The sequence below is a fragment of the Arachis duranensis genome, chromosome 10 (genome assembly GCF_000817695.3).
Source record: "Arachis duranensis cultivar V14167 chromosome 10, aradu.V14167.gnm2.J7QH, whole genome shotgun sequence".
In the NCBI taxonomy this organism is placed as follows: domain Eukaryota; kingdom Viridiplantae; phylum Streptophyta; class Magnoliopsida; order Fabales; family Fabaceae; genus Arachis; species Arachis duranensis.
This window is the reverse complement of record NC_029781.3, coordinates 3,832,469-3,849,447: the sequence shown is the minus strand read 5'-3', so window position 1 is coordinate 3,849,447 and position 16,979 is coordinate 3,832,469. Positions and strand designations below refer to the sequence as shown.

General features: G+C 33.8%; 3 protein-coding genes across 3 annotated transcripts; 2 read left to right on the top strand and 1 right to left on the bottom strand.

Moving 5' to 3' along the window:
- Nucleotides 1–2,525: 2,525 nt before the first annotated feature.
- On the top strand, nt 2,526–5,767 carry LOC107468459 (G-type lectin S-receptor-like serine/threonine-protein kinase At1g11330). The gene is made up of 7 exons (XM_016087775.3): nt 2,526–3,795; nt 3,900–4,007; nt 4,255–4,406; nt 4,494–4,704; nt 4,911–5,142; nt 5,219–5,369; nt 5,459–5,767. Exons 1-7 carry the CDS (start codon nt 2,526–2,528, stop codon nt 5,765–5,767), a joined length of 2,433 nt encoding a protein of 810 aa, XP_015943261.3.
- A 2,166-nt stretch (nt 5,768–7,933) lies between these two features.
- LOC107468469 (uncharacterized) lies at nt 7,934–15,692 on the top strand. Its single transcript, XM_052255510.1, has 14 exons — nt 7,934–9,197; nt 9,277–9,384; nt 9,484–9,632; nt 9,708–9,918; nt 10,020–10,254; nt 10,335–10,485; nt 10,608–10,912; nt 12,181–13,556; nt 13,642–13,761; nt 14,005–14,168; nt 14,251–14,461; nt 14,602–14,836; nt 14,914–15,064; nt 15,158–15,692. The coding sequence occupies exons 1-14, from the start codon at nt 7,949–7,951 to the stop codon at nt 15,464–15,466; spliced, it is 4,974 nt and encodes a 1,657-aa protein (XP_052111470.1). The 5' UTR covers nt 7,934–7,948; the 3' UTR covers nt 15,467–15,692.
- Nucleotides 15,691–16,578, bottom strand: LOC107468462 (uncharacterized protein At1g08160). The gene has a single exon (XM_016087768.3). It carries the CDS (start codon nt 16,496–16,498, stop codon nt 15,911–15,913), a length of 588 nt encoding a protein of 195 aa, XP_015943254.1. The 5' UTR covers nt 16,499–16,578; the 3' UTR covers nt 15,691–15,910.
- Between the last annotated feature and the right edge of the window lie 401 nt (nt 16,579–16,979).

Below are 16,979 nucleotides of genomic sequence, written 5' to 3'. Positions count from 1 at the left end.
ATTATGAAGAAAAATATGATGAACAAATTCAAACATTTGTTGCAAGAAGGAAAAGTCTATACCATACAAAATTTGTAAATAGAAGATGCAAATAGACCAATTAAAGGTACAATGAAAGTAAATTTTTTACTCACAACTGTTGTAAAAAAAAATTAAAGATCCAGTTTTAAACATTTCTCAACACTATTTTTGAATTTGCATCACTTGAGACATTGTCAGACAGAGTGGGTCAAAGAAAAATATTAATAGGTAATTTCACGTTATATTATTTCAATTATTCAAAAATAGTTCTACACATTTTTATTGTATGATTTTCGCTCTCCTTAATCTCTTAGATGTGCATGCAGTTTTCCAATGATATTTATAATAAAAAAATGTGTAAAATTTTTTTCCGAATAATTGAAATAGTATAAAGTGAAATTAGCTATTAATATTTTTTTAACCCACTTCGTCAAACAATGTCTCAAGTGATGCAGATTTAAAATAGTGTTGGAAAATGTTCAAAACTGGATCTTTAATTTTTTTCATAACAATTGTGAGTAAAAAGTTTAATTTTATTGTACCTTTAATTGGTCTATACAAATCATTTGCATTTTCTATTTTCAAATTTTTTATAGTATAGACTTTTCCTTTTGGTAACAAATGTTTGAATTTGTTCATGATATTTTTCTTTACAATTACATGAAGAGGTATTCTCTACATTGTTAGTAAATCATAGTTAACAATTTGTTAAAAAATGATTATATTTATTTATTTTAATTATTAGAAAATGAACAGTAAATAGCATATTGAAAGAAGTATAATTTTAATAATATTAAAATACAATTATATACAAAGTATTATAAAATAATATAAAAAGTATAAAAAAATAATTAAAGCATTTTTTTGTAAATTCAATTTAAAAATACAATAAATATGCTTATTTTATACCTTTTCATATAATATAATCATTTCTAAGTAAAGAGACTCATCTTTATTTGTGGGTGTTAATGTTTTCTAACCACGCGAAGAATGATGCTCTATTGAGTAAGTTTGAGATGTTGTGTATTTTGGAAATAAATTTCTTGTGCTAAATTTGATGTTATTTGAAGGAATAGTGATAAGAGACTTATATAAGTAATTCAAATAGTATGAAATTTAAATATTTATAACGTAAAATTTATTATGATTAATAATATTATTATTACATTTGTAACATTGATATTTATTATATTTAATGAGTTATTTATAAAAATTAATAAATCAATTATTGGGTTATAGATTTATTGTATTGTTTATAACCGTAAAAATAATTAATATAGAGATATGATTTAATGTCTTTGTAGGTTACAAATTTGGTTAGACACTATTAATTTCTAATTATTGTCATTGGTAATTTTATATATTTCTATTACTTGTATATTTTTTTGTATATTTTAATAATTAATATAGGAATAGGATTCAATGTTTTTGTAGGTTACAAATTTGGTTAGACACTATTAATTTTTAATTATTGTTATTGGTAATTTTGCACCTTAATTTGTATATATTTTTATTACTTGTATATTTTTTTGTATATTTTTTTTTTGCTGATTTAAAAATAATAGTTGATTTGGCAAAAAATGAGTGGTCAATTCTAAAATTTTGCCAAATAAACAATATTATTGATATAACATTAATAGAAAAATAAATATATCTTAAAAATAATATAAATAAACTTATCCATTTACTTTTATATATTAAGAATAGATTTGTTTTTCTTTATTTGTTTATTTATTTATGTTTTTGGTTACATAGTACATGGTATCTTACATATTTGAGACCATTTTGACCATTATAAGCGATTTCATATTTGAGTTGGAAAAATCAATGCTAAAAGAGTTGATTTTTTAAAAAAAAATAAATAAATGCTGAAACATGATTGCTTTCAATAAGACAATACTCATAATTTAAAAAAAAATGAATAAAGAGATTTTTACCATATTTGATATTTATGATGAATAAACAAACTCTAATACAAGTATACCACGTGCGATTTACTTTTCCAAATAATACTGCTATGATGTCCTTGAAAAACCGGTTTCCTAACTATCTTGTCAAGCCTTGAAATTATTTACAACGAAGCCACCCAATTAGATTACACAACCACCACGACTAATCTTAATCTTACGTAGAAGAATGCTAGGGACAATGATTTTATTAAAAAATATAAACAACCACCAATCAAATAAAAACATATTATATCTCTAAATTAACCTTCTAAATTTTAATATTAAAATAATCCTCTGTACACTAATAAAATAAACATCCGATATATCTATTGTTTACATTATTTAGTATTTTTACTATTCACCTGTATTTTTCCTAATCTTATAGCAGGTTTATGTTGAGGTAACATAAGGTCATCCTTTAATATCTGTTTGGTTGAAAACTATATTCCTGATGTATTTGAAACATGAACTTTCTTTGTGATGGTTAAGATTTGATCTGATATAATCTATCACTAATTCATTCCTAAAATCTCCAATAACCCATTAATGATGCTTATGGGGTCACTGGTTTTGCTACTAGCACTTTTTTCCACTTGCACTTCCTTGGACACCATCTCCTCTTCCTACATCCTTAATGCCTCCGAAACTTTAAGCTCCAGTAATGGTTTGTTCCACCTTGGATTTTTCACCCCTACTAACTCGTCAACCTTTTCATCCTACCTCCGTATCTGGTTCATGACCAAACCCTCTGTCGTATGGATTGCCAACAGAAACCAACCAATAACTGATTCTTCATCTTCTGGGCTGCTCAAGATATCAAAGGATGGAAACCTTGTTGTGATGAATTCAAAAAGTGTGGCCCTTTGGTCAACAAAAGCCTCCAATATTTCATCTAACACATTAGCTAAGCTTCTAAACAACGGCAACCTTGTGTTGCAAGAAAACTCCACAGGAAGGATCCTATGGCAGAGTTTCCAACACCCCACCAACACTTTCCTGCAGGGAATGGAACTCGGTACCGGTAACATTAGCGGGGAGAGAATAAAACTGACTTCATGGAGAAGCCCCCAGGATCCATCCATTGGAGAATTCTCAGTGAGTCTTGAACACCTGAATATCCCGGAAGTGATGATATGGAGAGGGAGCCAACCTCACTGGCGCAGTGGTCCATGGAATAGTCAAAAGTTTCTTGGCATACCTGACATGAGAAGCAACTTTCTTTCAGGGTTTTACTTAGGTGTGGAAGACATGGATAATGGAATTACTAATTACTATCTTGCTTACAACTACTCAAACAATCCTGATTCTGTATACTACTACATGTTGAGTGCTGATGGAAACCTACATGAAACATATTGGGATCATGAAAAGGGAGAATGGCTTGACTCGTGGTTAGCTATAAATTCAGAGTGTGATGTGTATGGCAAGTGTGGAGAGTTTGGAATTTGTGATTCCACGAGCTCTCCAATTTGCAGCTGTTTGAGAGGGTATAAGCCAAGGAATCCTGAGGAGTGGAATAAACAGAACTGGAGCAGAGGTTGTGTTAGGAAGGAACCTTTTCAGTGTGAGAATGAGAGTCTCAGAAATAATAAAGAAGATGGATTTGTGAAGTTGCAGAATGCCAAGGTTCCAGCCTCTATCAAGTGGTCGTCTACCGCGATTGGAAACGACTGCAGAGGCCAGTGCTTGGGGAACTGCTCCTGCACAGCATATGCATATGATGCTGGCACTGGTTGTATGGTGTGGACTGCAAACTTAACTGACATACAAAGCTTCTCAGCTGGAGGAATTGATCTTTACATTCGAGTTCCCAATTCAGAGCTTGGTACCCTCTTTTATTTCTTTGTTGTTTGGACTGTGACAATCTTGTTATCCATATCAAACTGATGAATTTGTTGCATATGACATCCAAATCCAAATGGTTAACAGGTGAAGACAAGAAAAATGTCACAGTGGTCATTGCAGTGCCAGTCATAGTAGGAGCTGCTATCATTCTCATCTGTGCTTATATCTTCTGGAAAAGGATTCAAATCAGAGGTCATATCTCTAATTCTACTGCCTCGGTCTTAAATCAAAGATATGTGCTTCATATGTTTGAAAATGTGGCCTAATTGGAATCGAACTAATTTCACTTAATCACTTATCCAAAGCAGCAAGTGCTTTCAATACAGATTTTCTTTGTATAGAATACTAATATTGCTTTATTTCCTTAGTGATATGGGAAATACCATATGCTTTTCCTATTAATATTAATAAGATGCAGATTGTTTATCATTGAATACAGAGAAAGCGAAAAACAAACCAAGGAGAAAAGACAATGACCTAGTGAAATTCCCAGAGCTTTCCCAATTTGAGTTTAAAAGACTTGTTGCTGCAACAAATAACTTTAATCTATCAAATAAGCTAGGGGAAGGAGGTTATGGCCCAGTATATAAGGTATGTTGGTTGGTAAACATTGAATTTCACCATGTCCCAAATCATGAATTTTAATTGCTACTAACAACTTCTAAAACATTATTTCAGGGAACATTGGAAGATGGACAGGAAATAGCAGTTAAAAGGCTTTCAAGATCATCCGGGCAAGGATACGAAGAATTTATGAATGAGGTTATGGTAATATCAAAGCTTCAACATTTTAATCTTGTTAGACTTTTTGGATGTTGTATAGAAGGAGATGAGAAGATTTTGATCTATGAGTACATGCCAAACAAAAGTCTAGATGCATATATGTTCGGTTAGTTCCTGCAAACCATCTCCACTTTATTACATACCAAAGATATACTAAGATGAATCATGGAAATAAGGTGAAAAGGAAAAGAGGCAGTAAAATTGATTTTGTGAATCTCTTTAAATATATAGTCTTTTATTCTGTTAAGTTTTTTTTTTTTATTCATATTTTATCAGACAAATGATAATTCTATCCTTTTAATTGCATGACAGATCAATCACAAATACTGAATTGGGAAAAACGTTTCAGTATAATTGAAGGAATAGCAAGGGGCTTGCTTTACCTTCACAGAGATTCTAGACTAAGAATTATACATAGAGATTTAAAGATGAGTAACATATTGCTTGATGAAGAGCTGAATCCAAAAATTGCCGATTTTGGCATGGCAAAGATTTTTACACGGACTCAAGATGTGGTCAATACTAGAAGGGTTGTTGGAACATAGTAAGAATTTTTTCTACACTATTTGTCTGAAATTTTATAATGACAGTTAAGAATAATAACTTTAAAATTTCTGCAGCGGTTATATGTCACCAGAATACGTTATACAAGGACTATTTTCGGAAAAGTCTGATGTATTTAGCTTTGGTGTTTTACTGCTGGAAATTGTTAGTAAGAGAAAAAATAGCAGCTTTTATGAAGATGCTGAATCTTTGAATCTTTTAGGATTTGTAAGTCTCTTAAGCTGTTACCTTATTCTAAGAATTTCTATTTTGACTTTAAAGCTTAACAAATAACACATGCTTGTTAATGTTTGCAGGCATGGAATTTATGGAATGCAGATAACATTGCATCTCTTATAGATCCAGAAATATCAAGCTCATGCAACAAAGAAGACATAATGAGGTGCATACATATTGGTCTTTTATGTGTACAAGAGCTTGCAAGAGATAGGCCTACAATGACTTCAGTGATTTCAATGCTTAAAAGTGAGACAATCAATCTTCCTCCTCCAAAACAGCCAGCATTCATTCTAAGGCAGACTATACTTGATATAGAATCTTCTCTTACAAATAAGGAATTAGGCTCTATCAATAATGTGACCCTAACAAATATTCAAGGAAGATAAAAAAGAGGAATTCTCCACATACAAGTGTTTTCCTATACAAGTTTTTACAAGTGCACCTTCTTCTTCTTCTTGCGCACGTTCTTCTTCCTCTTCCTCTTCCTCTTCCTCTTCTTCTTCTTTGTCTTCCTCTTCTTCTTCTTTTCTTTCGTTTTTTGCTTTCTCTTTCTACTTCTTCAACTATTACTGCACGTTTTCACTACACCTTCTTCTTCTTCTTGCTGCACGTTCTTCTTCCTCTTCCTCTTCTTCTTCTTTTCTTTCGTTTCTTGCCTTCTCTTTCTTCTTCTTTAACCGTTACTACATGTTTTCACTGCACCTTTTTCTTCTTCTTGCTACACGTTCTTTCTCTTTTCTTTCGTTTCTTGCCTTCTCTTTCTTCTTCTTCATTTACGTGCTTTTCTCTCTGTTTTCTTTCTTCGTTATTCTCGATTTCTATTATTTTTTGACATCAAGCTCTGAAATCGTTTTTGAAAAAGAAGAAGAAGCAGCAAAAGATGAGGAGGAGAAAGAGAAAGAGTTCTAAATTATAAATAAGGTGTATTTCAACAAATTTTGGGTGTATTTCTTAAATCCTTTGGGTGTAGTTTTTGTAATTCTTTGGGTGAATTCCTGTCACCGTTTGGGTGAATTCCTGTAACAGTTTGAGTGTATTTCTATAGTCGTTTGGGTGTATTTCTGAAGTTCTATTATCTTTAAATTTAGAAAAAAACTAGTTTTCATGGAGGAAGAAGAAGAAGAGTGGTTTATAATGCATGGTGAGTAGCGCGCTTTGGAAACAGGAAGTAGTTGAATAACGTGCGTTTATTTATTCTTAAATGTGGGAGTGCAATGCGTATTTTTTATTGAACTTGTACCAACTTATAAGACTTGTAAGCCAAAAACACTTGTATGTGTAGCATGACTCGTATAAAAATACTTTGTTTGGTATACGGCAAAATTCTGAACAATAAAAGTGAAAACTCAAAACAGAAAATTGTCAAGATTTTAGTTAACGCTGATAGCTTGCAGCTACCTAATAATTGTCCGTTATATCTGAACTGAAGTTTTTAAAGAACCCAAAAAAGATGCATGTGGCTAATTGGCTATGATTTCATCATCGTCATCATCTCTCATATCGGACCGACAAGTCTATTTGTATTTTAATATGTATTTTATACGATTAATTTTGGTGATTGATTTTGATATACACGTAGCATAGTCCCATACAACTTATGAAAATGGTCAGTGCACAGATTTTTTTTTTAAAATACTATCTATTATATACAATTTATAAAAGGTTTAATTACTCTATTGGTTCTTATAGTATTGCGAAATTTTTAATTAGATTCCTGTACTTTTTTTCCTTGTAATTAAATCCTTGTATTAAAAATTTTTTTAATTGGATCTCTACACTTTTTTTTCTTTTATTTGGGTCCCTACACCAATTTTATTTTTTAGTTGGATCCCATAAAATTTAACTAATTACTGCTATCTAATTAAAAATTTTACGAAATTATAAAAATCAATAGAGTAATTAAAATTTTATAAAAAAAAATAATTTATTTGCTATTCTCAAGAACTCAAGATCTCTTAGTTTAGTTATAAACTACTTATCATCTTAACTAATTTCATTTTTTATTATTTTTATACACATTTGATAAATAAAACAGTAAATGAATTGATACACTAGTTATATATAACTCTGAGAAGGTTTCTATCCCACAAGAATGCAATTTTTAAGTTTTCTTTTTTTTTTTTGTTTAAATTTACTTGGGAGCTTAATTTTGATAGACAATGTAAAAGTACCCATCAATTGAACCTGGATATATCCCTTGATCTAGTGAGTGACCGAGGCGGAATTCATCTAATTTTATTATTATATATTAAAAAAAATCATTACTCATGATTCATGAAAGAGACGATGATTAGAACTATTAGATGCCGGGGTTGACGTGCCAGTAGAAAGAAACAATATAGCTACGTGGCTTGATCACATCTCAAGTTTAATCTATTTGTATTTTACAGTCTATTTGACCAGTTTAATTAACAAATAATAAACAAAAATTGTCTATTTCTAACGACTGGACCCCCAAGATCATTGTGACACAATCAATTGACTTTAATAAACTAATTAGGACTAATAATGAAGGATCATCTTCATCATCTGCTTCCTAACTCTCTAATTTGGATCAACATCTGATTATGGAGCTAACGAGACATTTCATAGACGTAACCGTTTTGCTCTTACTATCCATGAACGTTGGAAATTCCAGAGACACTATCACACCCTCAGATCCCCTTAATGGACCAGAAACTTTAAGCTCTAATAATGGCATGTTCCACCTTGGATTCTTCACGCCAACAAATTCCTCCTACCTCGGAATCTGGTACATGTCCAACCCTCCTGTCGTGTGGGTTGCCAACAGAGACCAACCTATAAACCATTCTTCTTCTGCTCTACTCCAAATATCTCAGGATGGAAACCTTGTTCTCATGGATAATGCAAACAACAGTAGGATTCTTGTTTGGTCAACAAACCTCTCCAATATTTCATCCAACACAACAGCGCAGCTTCTTAACACCGGCAACCTTGTGCTGCAAGAAAACACCACAGGAAGGTTCCTATGGCAGAGTTTCCAACACCCTTCAAACACGTTATTGCAGAAAATGCAGCTCAGCACAAACAAGATCACCGGTGAGAAAGTAAAACTCACTTCCTGGAGAACTCCTCAGGATCCATCCATTGGAGACTTCTCCTTGAGTCTCGAAGGCCTTAGTAGCCCTGAAATGGTCGTCTGGAAGGGAGTTCAACCTTTCTGGCGTACCGGTCCGTGGAACGGTGTAACTTTTCTTGGAATACCTGGAGATAACATAAACAATCTTGATGGATTTTACTTGGAAAAATCGTATGATGATAACGGCACTTATTATCTTTCTTTCAACTTTGCAAATCAGTCCTTGTTGTTGATCTGTGTGTTAACAGCAGATGGAAACATGAAAGACTATTATTGGGATTATGGGAAGAGAAATTGGTCAATCGTATGGACAGCTATTAACTCAGAGTGTGATGTTTATGGAAAGTGTGGAGTATTTGGAATCTGTGATCCCACAAGTGAACCTATTTGTAGCTGCTTAACAGGGTTTGAACCAAAGAATGCTACTGAATGGAATAGGCAAAATTGGAGTAGCGGTTGTGTTAGGAAGAAAGCTCTTCAGTGTGAAGATAATGGGTTTGTGAAGTTGCAGAATACTAAGACACCAAACTTTGTAGAATGGTCCTCTCCTACTGAATATGATTGCAGAACTCAGTGCATTGGAAACTGCTCTTGTGAAGCATATGCATATGATGCTGGTATTGGTTGCATGCTATGGGGTGGGAACTTAATTGACATTCAAAGGTTCTCAAGTGGAGGAACAGATCTTTATATTCGTGTCCCCAATTCAGATCTTGGTAACTTCTCTTCTTTTCTTTTCTTTAGCAGTTGTACTCTAAATTAATGATTCACTTCCATTTGAACATTGGTTGACAGGTAAAAAGAAAAATAATGTAACAGTAATCATCTCAGTTACAGTCACGGTAGGAGTGATTCTCCTTGTGTCATGCACATTTATCTTGTGGAAAAGAACTTCAAGGAAAGGTGATCTGTCATTTTAATTCATTCTACTACTCTGATGGACTATATAAAAGCTCATATATTTGTCCTTAATTATATGTTCTTACTGATATTTGGATGTAGATAGAGCAAATTCCAGAGCTCAGGTCAGAATTCAGAAAAATGAGCTTCTTGAGCTTTCACAGTTTGAGTTTGAAAGGCTTGCTATAGCAACAAACAACTTTCACTTAGATAATAAGCTAGGACAAGGGGGTTTTGGACCAGTATATAAGGTATGTTTGTGACACCAATATTTGTCATCCCAGGAAATCATGGTTTTGATTACATGCTTTGAAATTTCCATATAGGGTACATTGGAAGATGGGCAGGAAATAGCAGTTAAAAGGCTTTCAAGAGCATCTGGACAAGGGCTAGAAGAATTTATGAATGAGGTGTTGGTAATATCAAAGCTTCAACATCGAAATCTTGTCAGACTTCTTGGATGTTGTATAGAAAGAGATGAAAAGATTTTGATCTATGAATACATGCCAAATAGGAGTCTTGATGCATATATGTTTGGTCAGCTCTCAGCCTCTCACTCATCTTGTTCTCTTCCTTTATCAGTACCAATGATATTTATATTATGCTAAAATGTTCTAACCATTTTCATGTCATTACAGATCCATCTAAACAGATTCTAAGTTGGGAACAACGTTTTGATATAATCGAAGGAATAGCTCGTGGTTTACTTTATCTTCACAGAGATTCTAGATTAAGGATTATACACAGAGATTTGAAGTTAAGCAATATATTACTTGATGGAGAATTAAATGCAAAAATTTCAGACTTTGGCATGGCAAAGATTTTTGGTTACACGGAAGATGAGGCTAATACTCGAAGGGTTGTCGGAACATTGTAAGGAATCTTTCATTGTCTTTGTCCAAAATTTTATATATAAATTAATAGTTAAGAATATTAACGTTAAATTTATACAGTGGTTATATGCCACCGGAATATGTTATGGAAGGACTATTTTCAGAAAAATCCGATGTATTCAGTTTCGGTGTTTTATTATTGGAGATCGTTAGCAAGAGAAAAAATACTAGTTTTTATGAAGATGCAGAATCTCTAAGCCTTATTGGATTTGTAAGCATCTCTAGTGTCTCTAGTTATTTATCTCATTTCCAGAAAATCTATTTCATAAAGATATGATTTTTACTTTAAAGTTTATCTAACTAGATAGTTCATGTGATTCTTGATGTTTATAGGCATGGAAATTGTGGAATGATGATAAGATTACAGCTCTAATAGATCCAGAAGTAGCAAACATGAGTAGTCTTGCAGATATAATGAGGTGCATTCACATTGGACTTTTGTGTGTGCAAGAACTTGCAAGGGATAGGCCTACTATGACTGCAGTAATTTCAATGCTTAATAGTGAAACTGTTAATCTTCCTCTGCCGAAGCAGCCAGCATTCATGCATAGGCAGACAATGTTGGATATAGAGTCTTCTCATAGAAGTGATGGATCATATTCCATCAATTATATCAGCTTAACAAACATCCAAGGAAGGTAGCAGATTGGTTATTTAACCTCTGCTCGCTGTAAATCAGAATTGTAAGCTTTATTTTAACTTGAAAAATCCAAATTAGTTAGAAGATCAACCATGTTTCCCCGAAATCCATTCTTGTTCTGATAATTTTATTTACTCTTGTGCATGTTATAACATATATACATTGTTATATATTATGTAGTTCTAAATTACATGCACTCTTTAATAAATAAACGCAAGGACGTGCTTTTTATAATTTCCCCTGGTAGGCCAACCAAAAAAAAAAAGGGACGAAGAGTGATCAATTCTGACGGCCACATTTCAATTTTCTTCGTGCAATATAATATAATCTATCTCAGTGCGTGACCAATATTATCATTGTGACTATTACCTTGACTGAAGCAGGGTTCATATTTATGAGGTGCATGCACATATTTTGGTCTCTTTGTGTGTAAAAGCGATAGGCCTACCTACAATGACGGTTGTAATTTGACTAATTTCAATAATGATCAATAGTGTTAGAAAAAGTCTAGAAGTCAATTACAATATTATAAGCCAACTAAATCAATTTTTTTTATTTATAATTTTAAAATTCGAAAAATTAGGTTAGTGGTTTTTTTTTTTTGTAATAAACCTATTTTTCAACTAGTTGATTGGAGTTAGCTTGGCTGCTAATTAGTTCCCTAACGGAATTGAACACAATAAAATATTTATTATCTAATATTTTTCTTTCATTACTAAAATATAGGAGCATAGTTTCTCTCACCTTCTTGCATATTTGTTTTGTCTCTCCTCTTCTAATGGACCGGACCAGATGACCATATAACAGTCTCACCAAAAAGTCAATCCCAAAAACTTTTTTTTATGAGCAATGCTAGGGAGCTAGCAACATTTGTAATTGATAGCCATCAACTAGCCATCAATAATGATTTGATGGTGTGAAATTGGTATGAAATTTCATCCAATGGCTCACCTTTCTCTGCTGGTTACATGCTGGCCAAAATACAATAAAATTGCTGGCCCCTAGACTTTTCCTTCTTTTATATATATAAATTTTATTTTTGGGTTATTGACTTCTGACCCTGACGACCTGACTAATGAGATAATGCTAAATTTTAGGGACGATGTTATAGTTTGTCGTACCCTCTTATAGGACACTTCTCATGATATATAACCCACATCTCAAATTGGAATTGACATGAGTAGACACCAAAACTTGTCTTTATTCTAACGTACCAAAGTAACATGGCAAGTTGCAACATGCAATGCAAGAGATTCAAAATTAAAGCAACATGAGTATCAACTTGTCTTCTTCATTGCGTTACATTGTATCTGTTCATTCATTTCATACTCGCTCATCTATCCTTCTCTGCATCTTCATGGAGCACTACCTATCCTTTCTACTATTATTCTTACTCTTCACTTTTGCCACTTCCTTAGACACCATCACCTCTTCTTATATCCTTAAACCCCCTCAAACTTTAACCTCCAAGGATGGTATGTTCCACCTTGGATTCTTCAACCTTACCACCAACTCATCAACATCATCTTACCTCGGAATCTGGTACATAACCAACCCCCCTGTCGTCTGGGTTGCTAACAGAGACCAACCAATCAAAGGTGATGATAGTGGAGTACTGCTCAAGATATCCGAGGATGGAAACCTTGTTATCATGGATGCACGTAATAATGAGATCCTTTGGTCAACGAACGTCTCAAACATCGCATCCCCCAACAACACAAGTGCTCAGCTTCTCACCACCGGAAACCTTGGGTTGCAAGATAACGCCACAGGGACGATACTGTGGCAGAGTTTCCAACACCCCACAGACACGTTCCTGCAGAACATGAAGATTAGCGCCAACAGGATCACCGGCAAGAAAGTAAACATAACCTCGTGGAGAACACCACATGATCCATCCATTGGAGACTTCTCTGTGAGCCTTGAACGCCTTAGTATCCCTGAAGCGTTCATCTGGAGAGGGGAGAGTCAACCTCACTGGCGAAGTGGCCCATGGAACGGTCAAATATTTATTGGGATACCTGACATGACCGCAAATTATATTGACGGGTTCTACATGAGTGGCAAAGATGAAGAGAGCAACGGCACTTACTATCTTTCTTATAGCTATGTAAATCATAATCTAAGGATGTTCGCGTTGGGTGCTGATGGAAACTTAAATGAATACTACTGGGATTATTCAAAGAAGAAATGGTCCATGATGTGGTCTGTTATTAACACTGAGTGCGGTGTTTATGGCAAGTGTGGAGTATTTGCAAGTTGTGACCCTAAAACTTCACCTATCTGCACTTGTTTGAGAGGGTATGTTCCAAGGAATGCAGAGGAGTGGAACAAACAAAACTGGAGCAGCGGCTGTGTTAGGAAGATACCTCTGCAGTGTGAGAGCAATAGTAGTGATGAATCGGTAGCAGTAAAAGATGGGTTTGTGAAGCTTCAGAATACCAAGGTTCCAGATTATGCTGAGTGGTTGTCTTCCATTGACTTTGACTGCAGAACTGCGTGTTTGGGAAACTGCTCTTGCAAAGCGTATGCTTATGATGTTGGAATTGGTTGTATGCTGTGGAGTGGAAACTTGATTGACATACAGAGATTCTCAATGGGAGGAACCGATCTTTATATACGTGTTCCCTCTTCAGAGCTTGGTAAATGTATTATATTTATACATATATGTGCATGCAGATGATTTCATATTTACTTATTTGTCTTGTTACTTTGGTTAATTAATAGATGAGCAGAAGAAGAAAAATCATGCCTCAGTGATCATTGCAGTTACAGTCTCAGCAGTAGGAACTATTGGGATTTTGATTTGCGCGTTTATCCTGTGGAAAAGAAGAACTGCAATAGGAGGTGATATATCATTATTCTTTCTATATACCAAAACTACATGCTTTGCCAATTGATGATATTAATGGCTTCTGCAGAATTAGTAGTTAGTTGTATATGACTCTTGAATACTACTGTTTCACCATTTATTCTATTGGCCATATATGCTGTGCAGTTTACAAACATAATGAATAGTGTGGACCATGTGGTATTCATTGTCCCCAAATAAATGCTTTCCTGTTTTAATTAATTTGTACTTTGATACAGAGAGAGCAAATTTCAGAATACCTACAATAAGCAACACAAAATACCCAAGCAAAGTCAAACTCCCGGAGCTTTCCCAATTTGAGTTTGAAAAGCTTGCAATTGCAACAAACAACTTTCACTTAGATAATAAGCTGGGGCAAGGAGGATTTGGACTTGTATACAGGGTATTTTTTCCCTCACATTGCAATTCACCATTCCTCAAAAGACAAATTTTGTGTCTCTATAGTTCTTGAAAATGTTTTGTAGGGAACATTGGAAGATGGACTAGAAATAGCAGTTAAAAGACTTTCAAGAGCTTCATATCAAGGACTAGAAGAATTTATGAATGAGGTTCTAGTAATATCAAAACTTCAGCACCGTAATCTTGTTAGACTTCTTGGATGTTGTGTAGAAGGAGATGAGAAGATTTTGGTGTATGAATACATGCCAAATAAAAGTTTAGATGCATATCTGTTTGGTTAGTTCTCGTTATCAACCCTTTTCTTATCAATAAATATGGTATGTTTATCATAGAGGCAACGACTATTTGGTGAAAAATATTATCTAAAAATATATGATTTGTATTCTCTTCACGAGTTCATCCTTTTAATTTTGCAGATTCATGTAAGCAAGTATTAAATTGGGAAAAACGTTTTCATATTATTGAAGGAATAGCTCGAGGTTTACTTTATCTTCACAGAGACTCTCGACTAAGAATTATCCATAGAGATCTGAAGCTAAGCAATATATTACTTGACGAAGAGCTAAATCCAAAGATTTCAGATTTTGGTATGGCAAAGATTTTTTGCCACACTGAAAATGAGGCAAATACTATGAGAGTTGTTGGAACATAGTAAGTTCCTTTTGGTTTACAATTTTATATATAAAATAATCTCATAGTCAAGAATCTTAATGACAAATTTTGTGCAGTGGTTATATGTCACCAGAATATGCTATGGAAGGACTATTTTCAGAGAAATCTGATGTATTCAGCTTTGGTGTTTTACTACTAGAAATTGTCAGTAGGAGAAAGAACACTAAATTTTATGAAGATGCAGAATCATTGAGTCTTTTAGGATTTGTAAGTCTTCAATTTACAACAATCTTATTTCATCTGAATGACACAAATTTGTTGCTGATCGAATAACTAGATCATTCTTATTGATGTTTGTAGGCATGGAAATTGTGGAATGCTGATAACATTCCACCTCTGATAGATCCAGAGATATTAAATCCGATCTGCAATGAAGATATAAAGAGGTGCATACATATTGGTCTTTTGTGTGTACAAGAACTTGCAAGAGATAGGCCTACAATGACTGCAGTGGTTTCAATGCTTAATAGTGAGACTGTTAATCTTCCTTCTCCCAAGCAGCCAGCATTCGTTCAGAGGCAGACTCTGCTGGATATAGAGTCTTCTATGACAAGTGATGGATTATGCTCCATTAATAATGTGAGCCTAACAAATGTCCAAGGAAGATAACCGATTGGCCACAATGTTGGTTCAAAATAGTCACATTATGTATTGACACAACTCTGGTTGAGAGACATTAGCATTTTGCTGAAGGGTCTACTTTAATAAGGCTGGGATTTTATGTAATATATTACGTTACCATCATGTTTGTTGGTTGAGTTAATTAAAAGTGATTTCATAAAGATTAGTACACTAATATTTGGAAAATGTAAAAAGTACTGCAAGATGAAATCTAAAGTGAAATGCGTGAATCACTTGAATCAGTGCTGATAGAATAACTAATCAATACATGCAAGAACTTAAGGATGTTACATTACATACAAATCTCCCAAGTTAAAGTAACCAAAAAAAAAAGAATTACAAGGACAAAAGAATTCATGACATGAATCTTAAAACCAAAACAAAAAACAAACCAACAGAAAAACAACAATTTAAAGAGACAAAAGGAACATCTCAGAGTTCTACATGACAAGGGGTCCTTTGAAAAGTCTTGCTCCTATTAAATTTCACCAAAACAGAAGAACAGAAGATCTTCATAGTACGATGATCTGATTTCCACTTGCCAACCTTGAACCTTATCTTTGCCTTGATCCACACGTCAAGTTCAATATCTCCTGAAGTTCTCTCAAGCTTAAGATCCTTAGGCACATTCCCAAACAATGCAACAGTTTGAGCAGCAAGCCTCACCTGAAGCCTAGTCACATTCTTATGTCCTTGGTAGAACGGTTGAACTGCATTGGTGGCTAGTGTTTGGTCCTCATAACGCACTGAAACCTCTACAGAGTCATAGTATAGAGAGACTCTACGGTTGGGATTGTAAGCTCTTATGGTGAACTCGAAATTCGAATTCAGATGGTTTGCATCAGTTAGGTTGAAGTTGTGGATTGCAGCATCTTCAACACTGTATACTAAGTTCTTTGGCCTCAAAACAAGCCATGTTATCAGCACTGCTATGCCTACAAGGATGATCAATGCCAGGATCACCATTGCTATGTAGCGAAGCAGGCTCGGCCGCGCTGATTGCGAATTAGAAGGAGCCATTTTGATGTTGAAGTAGCAGGATTCAGGGGAATCAGTGTTTGAATGATGGATGAGAAACCAAATCAAATGATGTTTATATATTAGTATGAAAATGTGTAGGATAATGTTTGGGGTTAACCATGAAACCTTTGTTTCAAAAAAAATAATTAGTTGAACACTTTTTCACTTTGAGAATTTCTTGTATGAAACTCAAGACATCAAAGGGATTCTATATGAGGGACAGTTATAATGTTCTTTTCTTGAAATTCAAGTCTTAGGAATAAGATGCATACATATAGTAACATTAACATACTATCACAAGTAATATAGCTGGCGGTATAAAGTGTCGCTTATATAAATAAACAAAACTAAATTCAAGTAATCTACACGTATAAAATTCGCCCAAACTCTCACTTAGTCTAAGAATATATGCCCGTATAAATTTTCGAAATGCCATTTTATTTTTTTTAACTCTGAAAAATTTTCATCACACAATCAAAAT